Source organism: Populus nigra, chromosome 9 (genome assembly GCF_951802175.1).
Source record: "Populus nigra chromosome 9, ddPopNigr1.1, whole genome shotgun sequence".
Taxonomy (NCBI): Eukaryota; Viridiplantae; Streptophyta; class Magnoliopsida; order Malpighiales; family Salicaceae; genus Populus; species Populus nigra.
In genome coordinates, this window is record NC_084860.1 from 16,974,169 (window position 1) to 16,988,387 (window position 14,219).

The window sequence follows — 14,219 nt, forward strand, 5'->3', positions numbered from 1 at the left end:
TGACCCTAAGCAGACAGTGAATTGAAATTGGGTTGCATCTCATCAGGTGAAGGCAGGAGAGTACTGTTGTCATCAAAAAGTTATGCCTGATTCCATGGACATGATGATGTTTCCCTGGGAGGCCTCTTCTTTTTCTTTCTTTTCATCATAACAAATCTCGAATTTTATCAGCAGCTGTTGAAGGGATTTTCCTTATTCACTGGGTAAGTATATATTCTGTCTCATCATCCCTGTTGCCTGTAGCGACTCTCTCCAAATTAGACCTGCAGCCTCAAGGATTCGTAAGGCCATGGTGGGTTTTTTCCTTCCTTCACTACACTCTTTGGGATCAAGAGCTAAACCTAGCCCCTCTCGCTCAGTCTCAAACCATTATTGCCTGTACATTCCATTTCCTGATGCAGAGAGTAAGGGGGAAATTCAAAATGGATCGAGCAAACTCAAGTTTTGAATTAGTCTCTCGTTAAAGAGTTTTAGGTTTCTGTTTGAAATTTGATTGCCATTTGTTAGTCTTAGCCACATTCAGGATATTGAAATTAACATTGTCATGGAGCAATTATTCCTTAAACCCTCGGATCGGATGCTTCTGCAATTCCTGCAAAAATAATAAAGCCTGATCGCATACTGGTTCGTAGCTATGGTTCATAAATCTTGTAATTGAGCAAACCAAGAGACAAACATACTGGAGCAGACAGCAGTGTGATAGTAAGTACTGATTTAGCACTAACAGAACCATTGACATGCAGAAACAGTACGCTTGTTGTGATCATATTAGGACGATCTATAAATCTGTTCATAGTTTTTCATATCTAATGTTTTCTTTACACATGCATTTTGACTCGATTCTCTCATGCATTATTTCTCTTATACATCTACTTACTAATGTTAATTAACATATCGGAGAGTCGACTTGTTTTTTCAAGAATAACAAAGTTCAGACACCAAGTTCATATTCAAGCTCGCGTGTCTAGGCCAAGATCGCAGCTCGTGAAAAACTAATTTTTAAGTGAAGACTTTATTGATTGATATTCGATCTTTTGAAGTGAAAATTATCTGTCGTGTTATAGCTAGATATTTGGAACCAAAACCCTATCCATTAATTAGCATGCTATATTTTGCAAAGAAAGTTGGTGCCATTGTTTTTATTCTAATTAGAGCACCAGTAATCATCAATATGCCTTGTGTGTTGATGCTAAACAAGGCAAAAAAACCTAGCTAGTGATGAGTAGGAAGCAAACCCTAGAGAGAAAGAATACATGGTGTAATTAATTAGGAAACCCTGAAGGAAATGTGACTCTTTCTCCTATATATAAACATCTTATTCACCAAATCCTTCATTCAACAAAAGTGGGAAACGGCAACTGCCACCTTTCACAGTGTTTCCTTACTCAAAGAGAAGAGAAGTGATGAAGAAGATGAAGATGATGACATGCAAAAGCTGTTTAAGTTTCTTTCATTCACATTAATGATCGATATACCAGAAAGAAAAGCTATTCCTCATTGAACTTTCAGCTTTTTTGCTGAAGATATATAGCCTGAAGTAATATCCCCGATATCTTGTGCTGATTTATCTTTCCTTTGACATTGCATGACATCTTTTCCACATAAATAGCTAGCTTTTCTATGTTGACGAGGATGAATTAATGGAGCAGAGCAAGAAGGCTTCCATTTCCATTTGAATTAATTTTCATTTGTCAAAGTGAAAATTTCTGGTTAATGCAACGAGCAGGCCTTATCCTTCTCTTCAATCCCTCTACTAGAGTCTTCAACTTCCATTCTCGGGTTTTGATATCCCCATGTTCGAGAGTTCTAGCTTAATTTCGCCATGGCTGTGGTTTGGTTATCATCAACCACAAGATGATTACAAGGTGATAAGATGTGTTTAATCAATCTTAATTCCATCTTTAATTGATGATGGTCCATGAAGGAGTATGGTGTGAAGCAATCATAGACATTGCGCGGTTCCAAATTAGTTATTTTCATTCAAATTATTTCATTTTTGAAGCTACTAGTTACAATACAATTAGAAGATTTATCAAGATTTTAATATTAACTTGACTAAATTTAAATGATGAAGTTAAATCTAATCCAAATCTATCTAAATTAACACAAAAAATAATTAAAAAAAATATTAAATTATGATATTAAAATCGATTCTCCACCATGTTAAAATCTCAAAAACATTAGCCCAAATAGGTTAATGGAATCACCATTGGATTGGACCATTTGGGATCCATTGGGCCATTCTCTACTCTATTAAACCTCTACTATTCCATCAATCCAAGCCCCCCACCCCCAAAGATAAAATAAAATCCATACCATTTTCTATTATGCTTCCTTGATATATAAGGATCAACAACAAAAACACTCCCATATTCTCCTTCTCCAGATCTACCAGAAATCACAAATCAGTTGCTACAAGAAAGGCAGAGAGACCCAAGAAGAAGAAAATGGCAGGAGCACCAGATCATCTTTTCAATTTGCGTAACAATTTCTATTTAGGAGCATATCAAGCAGCAATCAACACCAGCGACCTTCCCAATCTCTCCCCTGACGACGCCGTTGAGCGTGACTCACTTGTTTATCGTTCTTACATTGCCCTTGCCAGCTACCAGGTTTAAAAAGTCTTAATCTTTTGGATTTTTGATCTGGGTTTTTTTATCTTGTTGAGGAAAGTTGAGAACTTTTTGTGTTTGGTTGTGTGCAGCTTGTGATTCATGAGATTGATGATGCCGCTGCTACTCCACTTCAGGCTGTGAAATTGCTCGCTTTGTATCTCTCAAGCCCTGAAAACAAGGTCCCATTCTGTTGGATCCGTTGTTGTTTTTTACTAAGTTTTTAAATTTTTTTATGATCTGCTAAGATTCTCGCATTATTGATTTGTTTTTCGTGCTGGTGAGTGAGATCTGTTTTTTATTTGTGGGATTTTAGTTAAGAAAAGATTCTGTTTTGGGGCTCTTAATTTTAGGGAATTCAAGTGTTTAGAGTGTAATGTTGTTTTTGAGTTTTGGCGAATCGGTTTTGGGTCGAATGATCTGATTTTGCTTAGTTTGGTTCTGGTTATTATTTTGCAAGTTTATGTAAGAGTTGCTGATTAGTGTGTGCAATGTGGGATCCCGGTGGAGTTTCGAGTGATTTGATAAGAATCTGAAGACGTGCAAATAATTGAGAGTGTATGCTCAATTTTTCAAGTTCTTAGATTTGCCCATTTGAAAGAATGAAAGAGACAGATAATAAAATTTCCATGGCAAATGTGGTGTGAATCACCATTGTGTTGGCTCAATGTATATTCTTATATGTTGATTCTTGTGTTTGCACATGTAGATCTAGAAAGGGAAGCTATGTGTTAATGATCTGTGGATTCTTGGTGCTTGTAACATAAACTGGAAGATATATAAAACCAAATTGCTATGCTTATTTGAGAGTTGCTAAATAGCGTGTTAAAAATGGGATTATGGTAGAGTTTAGGGTGATTTAAAATGAACCATTTGAGAACGGATGTTTGAATTTTTTAACACTGTACATCTTTGGTGTTGAGAAAATATAATCAAACTTTGTTATGGCAAATATTGTGAGAATCTTACACCTGTATTTGTACAACATATATTCTTATATGTTGATTTTTGTGCGTTTGTGTGCATGCCTACTTGTTTGCATGTCTAGAAATTAGAAACAGAAGTTGTGTTTTAATGATTTGGTTATTTTATTGTATGTAAGGTGAAGTAAAAGAAATAAAGGTCAAGAATGTGTGAAGTCTGTCTTAGTGATTGCTTGTAAATTAAACAGGAATCCACGATTTCAAGCTTGAAAGAGTGGTTGGCTGATTCAGCTATTGCAAACAATGCTATCTTGAGGTTGATTGCTGGAATCATATTCATGCACGAGGAGGATTACAATGAGGCTCTGAAACACACTAATGCTGGAGGCACAATGGAACTGTGAGTTCAATTTGATGTAGAATTGTTTAGCATATTATGCAACTAAACAACTAAACATACTTGCTCCCCCTGTTTAGAATGCTTAGCATTTTCTTGGTTCTTGTCCATTCATTAAAGTGTTGATGCAGAAATGTTTTTGATATTCTGGTGTATCTACATACACATGTATGTTGTAGGAATTAGTTTTCTTGGTTTTGTTATGGCACTTACCTGATTTCTTTTCATGTTCGAGTTAAATTGAAAATACCATGGACCAAATGATGGGAATTTTCACATACTTAGGCAAGGAAATCCCAGCAGATCATAAATTGCCACATCTGTATGCACATGTCAATGAGATAAAACAAAATTCTTGCTGGGTTTGCCTTTTATTGGTTTTTAATCCTGATGTACTGTTTCTCCCTTTGCAGACATGCATTGAATGTCCAAATATTCCTCAAGATGCACAGGTCAGACTATGCAGAGAAACAGTTGAGGATCATGCAGCAGATTGATGAGGACCACACACTAACTCAACTTGCAACTGCATGGTTGAATCTGGCAGTTGTAAGTGCATCTTCTCCGTTTAGTTATGATTAGTTAGGTTTCAAGGAATGATGGCATGCTGATATGCTGTTATATAAACCAGGGTGGATCAAAGATACAGGAAGCATATCTCATCTTCCAAGATTTCTCTGAGAAATACCCAATGACAGGGTTAATCTTGAATGGAAAGGCTGTTTGTTGCATGCACATGGGTAACTTTGATGAAGCTGAAACACTGTTGCTTGAAGCACTAAACAAGGCAAGTTTAAAACAAAGAACCTTGTAATGTCTGCTGAGATCACGACTCACAACACCACGTTCAGTTTTCTGTAACATGACAAAACTGACTGTCTGTATATGATATGTTATACTAATACATGAATGCAGTGTATTCATATAACTGACTGGGTTTTCCTTGGTACCTGCAACAGGATGCAAAGGATCCAGAGACACTAGCCAATTTGGTTGTATGCAGTCTTCACATTGGCAAATCTTCTTCACGTTATCTCAGGTTAGTTATCTCTTGCATGATCAATTTTAACATCATTCTATACTTTGTGTCACATTAAAATGAATTATTTTATGATCCAAATCACTTTATCCTAAATGCTTTACCAAAACAAGAAATTAAAGTATGGGAAACAGGGCAAGCCAGAAAGTTTGTCAACATGTTTGTATTGTTGTTAGGTCAGCACAAGACAATGATGTTAGGAGCTTGCGCATTTTTTGAAAAAAGTTAATCAGTTTACCTTTGTTGTGATTTGTGATAACTGTCCCCTAGCACTAGCTAGGAATTGAGTTTTACTTTTTTGTTCATCCGAAACCAAAAGGGAGCATAGTGTCTTGCAGGGTGCACTACCCCAGAAGGATATATATGAAAGAAAAACAGAATCAAAGAAGTTCTAATGCTGCGCTTTCAATTAATTGTTGGGACAACATTGGGCATGCTGTGTGGTTCTTTATTTCAATGATGCTTGCCTATTATCCATGCTGAAATAAAAGGGCGTAGACCCATTGCTTTTACATTCAGCTTCAAGAAGTTAGCCTTGCATAACATTTGGTCTGCAGTTTTTTTAAATTAGTTACCCAGTGCTCACCCCCAATTGCTATTGCATCTTCTGGAACTTCTCTCCTATTTTCTATGACCATATCTACCCAATTGTGCATAATCTTAGATATTTAAGAAAACAACAAATGTTTCATTGCTGCATAAATTGGATTGCAGCTTTTACTGAAGCATACTGAGATTTTTGTTTATCTTGGTGGCTTGAAATTTCTAGCTTTAACTAGGTTTGCTACGTATCCCGTTATCATTCGGGCTATAACATGTTTTTTGTCCCAACGAGTTTTTCATCTGTTTAATGTCTCTCCAAGATCCATTTCGAGATTCTCATGTTAAATCATATTAATGAAATGACCCCGTGTTCTGCAGCCAACTGAAGCTTTCACATCCAGACCACGTTCTTGTTAAACGAGCGTCATCCGCCGAAGACAACTTTGAAAGAGCAGTTCAGTCAGTTGCTTGATGTTTTGTGGTTTTGGCGATAGTTAACAAGGTGAAAGCTGTTGCTTCACTTTTGTCACAGTTGTTTTTTGGGATTGTGCAAAACCTTTTATAAAGCCAAGAAATATACAACTGAACCTGGAAAGTATGTTTTTGATGTAGAGCTCAAATCTACTTATTAGTGGTATTTGCCAAAGTCTTGTTTGATAAAGTATGTTATTTTTGCTGCTGCTGCATGTAATTGAAACTTGACAGTGCTATTTTTCTTCTTCTTCTGATGTGATCTTGTAACATGTCGTCGCCTCCCTCTACACATTCATTTATTTAGTTTTTGGAAATTAATTTCATTTTGACAAGTGGTATTTTTGAAAAATAAATTTTTAAAAAGTGAATTAATTTTTTTTCCATGTTTGATAATATCATAAAAATTAGTTGAAAAATATTTTTTATTATTTAGTTTTGTCATGAAAAATAAGTTAGAAAATAAATTGTTAATTTTTTTTTAAGTTTATTAAAATAATAAGAAATAAATTTTACAAATTAAAAAGTTTAACTAGAATAAAATTAAAAAAAAATTTTAATTTTATAAATTATTTTAAATAAAATAATATATATTAAATTTAATAAATAAAAATTTTGAAAAATGATAGAATTTAAAAAAATATATAATTTTAAATTTTAAATAAAATAAATAACATGATCAAATTTGATATAATCTAAATAATATATAGTAAATAATATAATATTTTTAAATTTTTTATAATTTTTAAAAAGTTTTTTCATACAAAATAAAAGGAAAAATATTTTTATAGAAATTAAACTAAATTTTTTTTATTAACTAACTTTTTTTAATAATAATCAAACATAAAATAAATTAAAAAATAAATTTTAGAAAACCATATTCCACGGAACAAACGAGTAATTAGTTTTCATTTGACTACGCGGGGCACATTTTATGCGAAACGCAGTTTGCACCGCTAAATAACCGCAGCAGTCTTTCAACGTAATACGTTAATCAAAACCAAACCATTTGACCATGGAAATCTTTGCAAGAAGACTTCACAAAAATATAGGAACTTGACCTTGAACTTTCCATCAATATGAATGGAACTCATGCTCAGAGAGAAAAACTCAAGCCATCCCTGTTTCTTTCTTTCCTTCTTTTCTTTTCTTTTTTTGTTTATTGACGATTATTCAGCTTCCATTATTCTTCAGAATTAGCATTTCATGGACTTTGATACAAGGTGTCCATAGTTGAAAACATGGATTGTGGAAAAATCATACCACATTAATGGAGGAAATTGATGCTGGTCTTTCCTTCAGGCCATTCGTCAGAAATTACTCTTTGAACGTTTGACGAACCTCATATTAGTCCTGCAACCATGTAGAGCTTCTCGTTTTAATCCCGAACCACAGATGATCTTATCATTCTGCCTTTCTTCAACTGTATCTTTTTGTTAAAATAATCGGAGATGGTGATAAGCATGCATGCTTGTGTTTCCTAATTAATTGAACCTGTTTTCTAGAAATCGTGGGTGCAAAAATACCAAATCATAGCTTGCAATTCAAGATAAGTTCAGGCAAACTGTAGCAAAATTGGAGCAATTTTATACTACCTAATGCTCTTGTGTTTTGAATGGAGGGAAAATTGGGCATTGTCACATCTAAGATTTGAGCAAACTAGGGTCGATAAACATTAGGAAGCAGAAGAATTTGATTGCATAGCATGTAAAAGTACTTGTGCATTCCTTTGTTGAGTTTAATAATAAAATTTTTGAAGGATTCCTATAAATTGATTTGCACTACATATTTGCCTTTGAGTTTCAATTTATCACGGGATATGAAATATTTAGTTGTAGACAAACATAAACGAATTGATAAAGAAACATTGAATTTAATTAAGGTTAGATTATTGTACAGTGAATGAAAAAATATCTCATTGATGGAGAGTTCGACTGATAAATTGATAGTTGGATGACTAAATGAAGAGACGTGTTTTATATTCGGAGAACTAATTTGAGGTTTGCCCTAGAACTATCAAAGCATGTATAAAGCTGGGAACAGTGTTTTCAACCACCGTATTCACAAACTTGTATTGTTATGACCATAGCCAAAGCTTGCAAGAAGTTTCCTGTGAATCAACTAGAAGCCTAGCCAAAGAAACTTGACCTAGCAGAAACAAATGAAAAAGGGAATTTTTTATTATCCCGTATATTATCGATAAGTATGCCCTCTCATGCATGACTGGTGAGGGGAAGAAAATTAAGCCATCACAATGCTATTTTCTTCTTTTCTTGATTAACAGTGTATAATCAAATCTGGTACTTGGACCTGTATCAATATCTATTGTTTTAAAAATAATTAATAATATTGCGATGATGGAATATTTTAACGGTATTTAAACATTGATTTCGTTGATAAATACCAATAAAAATAATAAGATATATAATATTATATCAGTAAATATTACTATAATTTACTAACAATATTGTTTATGTAAGTTTGAATTTAACAATTTTCTGGTAAGCTCCATTGATTATGATAATGATGGAACGATTAATAGCACAGTACCAAGCCTTTTTCTTTCGTTTATATATTTTATCATTGCCATGCATGACTTCAACTATCCATGCTTACATATATCTACGCTCATCTTTATTGACAATATTGCTAGGTAGGCAAAATATTCAATGAATGCGACGGGTCTAGAGGAATTGTACGTTGTTGGGAATGGTAAAAGTATGCATTAGCATTGATAAAATAGGGTTAGAGTTACTTGCCCTAAAAGAAACATTCCTTGGCTCCCTCCCATTCCATCTATAAATACAGCCATGCATTCATGGTGTAACAACCCTCAAGTATTGCCTTAAAATGAAGGTTTCAATGACTGTAATTCTCTCAGTATTTTCAGCCCTCTTGCTGTCTGTATCACTGGCAGCTAATTCTGATCCAAGTCTTGACAACTTTCTACAATGCCTTCCAAATAATAGCCTTCCCTCTTACCCTATTTCTGAAGCCATCTATACCACTGCCAACCCCTCTTTCGAGTCTGTTCTGCTGACATACATCAACAACCGTAGATTTCTGACCCCAACAACACCGAAGCCACTTGCGATAGTCACTGCCCTGCATGAATCCCATGTCCAAGCGACAGTAGTTTGTGCAAAGTCTCATGGCTTGCAGGTTAGAATCCGGAGTGGTGGCCATGATTACGAAGGCCTTTCTTATGTGTCAGAGGTCCCATTCGTCATCCTCGACATGTTCAATCTCCGATCCATTGACATAGATCTTGCCAGCGAAACGGCATGGGTTCAAGCTGGGGCAACTCTTGGTGAAATTTACTACAATATTGCAAACAAGAGTAACGTGCATGCCTTTCCAGCTGGTGTTTGCCCTACAATTGGTGCAGGTGGTCATATTAGCGGAGGAGGGTACGGGACTCTGATGAGGAAATATGGTCTTTCGGTGGATAATGTCATTGATGCGAAAGTAGTAGATGTGAAAGGTAATATCCTTGATAGGAAGACAATGGGGGAAGATCTATTTTGGGCCATCAGAGGAGGAGGTGGAGCAAGCTTCGGAGTCATTCTTTCTTGGAAGATCAACTTGGTTCGAGTTCCGGCTAAAGTGACTGTTTTCAAGGTTGATAGGACCTTGGAGGAAGGTGCAACTGATATCTTTTATCAGTGGCAACAAGTTTCCACTGAGCTAGACAAAGAGCTTTTCATCAGAGCAATGCCACAAGATGCCAATGGAAGTGTCGAAGGTACAAAGACGATTAGAATCTCTTTCTATGGCCTCTTTCTCGGACAAAGTGGAACCCTTATTTCCATGATGAACAAGCGCTTCCCTGAATTGGGTTTGCAGCAAAGCGACTGTATCGAAATGAGATGGATAGAATCCACACTTTTCTGGTTTGATTTGCCAAATGGTACGTCCATCGATGTTCTCCTCAATAGGCCTCGTGGAGCGCAAAGCTTTTACAAGAACAAGTCTGATTACGTGAACCATATTGTTCCAAAGGAAGCTCTGGAACGCATATGGAAGATGATGATCAAGGCCGAGCCAATGTGGATGCAATGGAACCCTATTGGAGGAAGAATGAGTGAGATTCCGGATACCGCAACTCCATTCCCTCACAGAGCAGGATACCTCTTCAAACTCCAGTACTCCATAAACTGGAGAGAAGAAGGGACCGAGGCCACAGACCGCTACATAAGTCTGATAAGAGAGATGCATGATGCAATGGCTCCATATGTCACCAAGTTCCCAAGGGAGGCATTTCAAAACTATAGAGATCTTGATATTGGCAGCAGTCCGAGCAATCAGACCAACTTCGAGGAAGCTAAAGAGTATGGCCTCAAATACTTCAAGGGTAACTTTCTCAGATTGGTGAAAGTCAAGGGAATGGTTGATCCAGATAATTTCTTCAAGCATGAACAAAGTATTCCTCCCCGTTGGATGTAGTAAAAGCCCTACAAGTCTGTATTGTTTTGAAATTAAGTTTAATATTGTGTATTGTGATTGTTTCAGGGCTTTTTTCCCATAATAAAACTGTATTGCAAGATTTCTTAAAGCTAATAATAATCTCACCGCTCAGAAAATAACATAAAATTATTTTTAAAGTTTCATTCAAGTTTTTGAATAGATCTTTCTATTACACACCAAAAACACGATCTTTCTATTAATTATGATTTATTACATGTTAAGATGAATATGATCAAAGCCATTTTCAGTTTACGGAGCTAATAATTTATTCTTGAACTAAACAATTTCTTTTTTGCTTAACTACTCATTTCAAACTAGCTGGAATACTTTGTTCATACTTGAAGAAATCATCAGGATCTACCCTTGACTTGACTTTCACCAATCTTATAAAGTTGTTCTTGAAAAGCTTGCTGCCATAGACTTTAGCTTTCTCAAAGCTGGTCTGGTTGCCAGGGTTGCTACCAATATCAACATCTCTATAGTTGAGAAATGCCTCCCTTGGATTGCTGCTCGCATATGGTGTCATTGTATCATACAATTGTGTTATCAAATCTATGTGATGGTTGGCAGCCTCAATTCCTTCTTGATCACTCCAGTCTACGGAGTACTGAATCTTGAACAGGTTTCCAGCTCTGTGAGGAAATGCAGTTGCTGTAGCTGGAATCTCATCCATTCTTCCTCCATAAGGATTCCATTGCATCCATACTCGCTCTACCTTGATCATCGTCTGCCATATTTTTTCCAAGCCTTTCTTTGGGATGGCTCTTTGTACATAATCAGATTTCCTTTTGAAAAAGCTTGCTCGGGTAGGCCTATTGAGTAGAGTTTCAATGGATGTTCCATTTGGAAGACCGAACCAGTAAAGTGTGGATTCTACCCAGCTCATTTCATTGCAATCTTTCTGTTGCAAACCCAATTCAGGGAAGCTATTCTTCATCAAGGGAAGAAGTTTGCAGCTCGGTCCTAGAAAGAGGCCAATGAAGGAAACCCTAACAGTCTTGTTACTCCCGGAGCTTCCATCGACTACCCGTGGCATGACTCTTATGAAAAGTTCTTTGTCTAGTTTACTAGCAACTGCTTGCCACCGGTAAACAACATCCGTTGCACCTTGCTCCAACGTCTTAGAGACAGTAAATGTTGTCACTTTGGGAGGAACATCAACCAAATTGATCTTCCAAGAAAGGATGACACCGAAGCTTGCACCACCACCTCCCCTGATTGCCCAAAACAAATCTTCTCCCATGGACTTTCTATCAAGGATCTTGCCATTGACATCAACTATTTTCGCGTCGACGATATTATCAATCGAAAGACCATGTTTTCTCATCAAAGGCCCATAACCCCCACCACTGAAGTGTCCTCCAGCACCAAGAGTCAAGCAAACACCAGCCGGAAAGGCAAGCACATTGCTCTTATTGGCAATATTATAATAAAGTTCACCGGTAGTTGCCCCGGATTGAATCCAAGCCGTCTTCCCCGCAACATCTATGTCGATAGAACGGAGGTTAAACGTATCAAGAATGACAAACGGAACATTAGATACGTATGAAAGGCCTTCATAGTCATGTCCACCACTACGGATTCTGATTTGCAAGCCATTAGACTTTGCACAAATAACAGTTGCTTGGACATGGGATTCATGCGTGGCAGCTATGATTGCAAGCGGTTTTGGGGTGGTTGAGGTTAGAAATCTGCTGGCTTTTGCATATGCTCGCAAAGTAGGTTCGAAAGAGGAATTAGTGATCCTGTAAATGGCTCTAGAAACAGGGTAAGAGGAATCACTGTGGCTAGGAAGGCATTTTAGAAACCTGTCAAGAGATGTATCAGAAGTTGCTAGCGGTACTAAGACCAAAAGAAGTGAACATACTAAGAGTATCAGAGACATTGAAGCCTTCATTGTTTAAGGATATTATGCTTCAGGCTTCATTTGCAGACACATTGCACGCCTGTACTTGTAGGAAGCAAGAGAGGAAGGCAACTCTCTATTAATTAGTCCAAAGAAACTGCATCTCAAAATATTCAATGCTTTCTCCATTAATCCAAAGTAACAGTAGCACAAAATATTCAATGCTTTCTCTATCTTGCGTGTCAAAAACTTTGAATATTTAATTTGTATATATCTTGGAATGTTTCTTTTCAGAAATTCAAGAGGCTGACTGACACATAAAAAGTCTTGTATAGTTCGGTGGCTCACACATTATCATAAATGCATTGCGAAGGAAGAACCTTGGCAATTCTATGGTCCATTATGCACACTTGTAGGGGTATGTTCTGGCTTGATAACAAGTTGTGAGAAAGTTGTAAAAACCCGGCCGGTCATAATGAAATTATAGATCGAATAGGTTTACTCGGGTTAATTAAAATAATATTATTTTAATAAAAAAATTTAAATTAAATTTTAATAAAATTAACCTAGTTTAATATCATCAATTCTCATGCACACTTGTAGGGGTATGTTCCGGCTTGATAACAAGTCGTGAGAAAGTTGTAAAAACCCGGCCGGTCATAATAAGGTTATAAATCGAATAGGTTTACTCGGGTTAATTAAAATAATATTATTTTAATAAAAAAATTTAAATTAAATTTTAATAAAATTAACCTAGTTTGATCTCATCAATTTTCATTTAAAAAACTCATTCGGGTTAGTTACTAAATTGATCCGCTAAATAAAATTGGATTTAAAAATGCCAGTAGTAAAGACTTTAATTTGAATTAATAACGTTTAAATATTTTTAAACTCCTTATAATTAAGATTAAGATTGTTACTTAATTTCCTTAATTTGGTTTAAATTAATGTTGTTCAGAATTATTATATGAAAATTTTCAGTTTATAAAGCAATGAATGAATGAATATAGAACAGTAAGGAATCAAATATAAAATACTATATATTACGTTTTTTCAATCCCATTCAATTTATGGATTTCTGGATTTGGCTAGTTTAATTAGCGAGATAATTAAAAGGGGTTGAAGCATAGTTAAAGAAAATCAACTCGGTATTTGACCTATTTCAAGTCCTACTTCATAGGTTGGGTGGCTGAATACAAGTTAAATCAACCTAAAATACCATAGCATAAATTTTTTAAAAAAAACCAAAAAGTCAAAACAACATGGTTTTGGGTTTAAAAAACCCATAACAAAATTTATTTTGACTATAATATAATTTTATAACTAGAGTTATAATGACTTGATTATTCCATAACCGCACGGTAAGGTTTTATAACTAGGGTAATCTTGACTAATCTTCCAATTTCTTATGATAATTGGAAGAGTGCTAGCTGCTAATACATAAACAAAATATTAAATGTAGCTGGTTGGTTGACACATGATCACAACTGTCAATTACAAAATATATTGTCCGAGAGAAGGAACAAGCTAGCTACAGTCCTTATAATAATGATTGTCTTGGAATGATTCTGGTTCACAGTTCTCGACAGAACAATCACCAATCATGCAATGCAAGCCTGTGCCCTCTAATACAATGAACATGTTCTTTCTTTTACTATAATTTTCAATGCCTAGTTGGTGACAAAGCATGCAGGAGGCGTCTTGCTCCCTCCTCGCATCCGCGCACGCATACTCGTATATAACCATGCACTGCTGACAATTAATTATGAATAAATATAATATTTCGTCAAAATCTTTAAAAAATTCAAAAACATTAACTATTTATGCATTTGATTCGTTATTTATAATTAAACATTTATTCACGTTGCATCCATAACTGTCTTGTAATAACTAACCATTACTATTATCATTATTGCTCAAC

The 14,219-nt window shown here is 35.6% G+C and overlaps 3 protein-coding genes across 3 annotated transcripts; 2 read left to right on the forward strand and 1 right to left on the reverse strand.

Moving 5' to 3' along the window:
• The first annotated feature begins 2,316 nt into the window (after nucleotides 1-2,316).
• On the forward strand, nucleotides 2,317-6,242 carry LOC133703746 (coatomer subunit epsilon-1). The gene is made up of 7 exons (XM_062128379.1): nucleotides 2,317-2,612; nucleotides 2,705-2,794; nucleotides 3,784-3,935; nucleotides 4,346-4,481; nucleotides 4,564-4,719; nucleotides 4,892-4,971; nucleotides 5,893-6,242. Exons 1-7 carry the CDS (start codon nucleotides 2,448-2,450, stop codon nucleotides 5,984-5,986), a joined length of 873 nt encoding a protein of 290 aa, XP_061984363.1. The 5' UTR covers nucleotides 2,317-2,447; the 3' UTR covers nucleotides 5,987-6,242.
• Nucleotides 6,243-8,798: 2,556 nt separating this feature from the next.
• LOC133703135 (berberine bridge enzyme-like 17) lies at nucleotides 8,799-10,539 on the forward strand. Its single transcript, XM_062127571.1, has one exon. The coding sequence runs from the start codon at nucleotides 8,836-8,838 to the stop codon at nucleotides 10,429-10,431; it is 1,596 nt and encodes a 531-aa protein (XP_061983555.1). The 5' UTR covers nucleotides 8,799-8,835; the 3' UTR covers nucleotides 10,432-10,539.
• A 29-nt stretch (nucleotides 10,540-10,568) lies between these two features.
• Nucleotides 10,569-12,463, reverse strand: LOC133703136 (berberine bridge enzyme-like 17). The gene has a single exon (XM_062127572.1). The coding sequence runs from the start codon at nucleotides 12,347-12,349 to the stop codon at nucleotides 10,757-10,759; it is 1,593 nt and encodes a 530-aa protein (XP_061983556.1). The 5' UTR covers nucleotides 12,350-12,463; the 3' UTR covers nucleotides 10,569-10,756.
• Nucleotides 12,464-14,219: the final 1,756 nt, after the last annotated feature.

Excerpts from the sequence above, each read along its gene's own strand:
- LOC133703746 (XM_062128379.1), top strand. The coding sequence starts at position 2,448 with ATGGCAGGAGCACCAGATCATCTTTTCAATTTGCGTAACAATTTCTAT. Across the intron at positions 2,795-3,783 it reads TCTCAAGCCCTGAAAACAAG|GAATCCACGATTTCAAGCTT; the intron begins GTCCCATTCTGT and ends TAAATTAAACAG. Across the intron at positions 4,720-4,891 it reads TGCTTGAAGCACTAAACAAG|GATGCAAAGGATCCAGAGAC; the intron begins GCAAGTTTAAAA and ends TACCTGCAACAG.
- LOC133703135 (XM_062127571.1), top strand. The coding sequence starts at position 8,836 with ATGAAGGTTTCAATGACTGTAATTCTCTCAGTATTTTCAGCCCTCTTG.
- LOC133703136 (XM_062127572.1), bottom strand. The coding sequence starts at position 12,349 with ATGAAGGCTTCAATGTCTCTGATACTCTTAGTATGTTCACTTCTTTTG.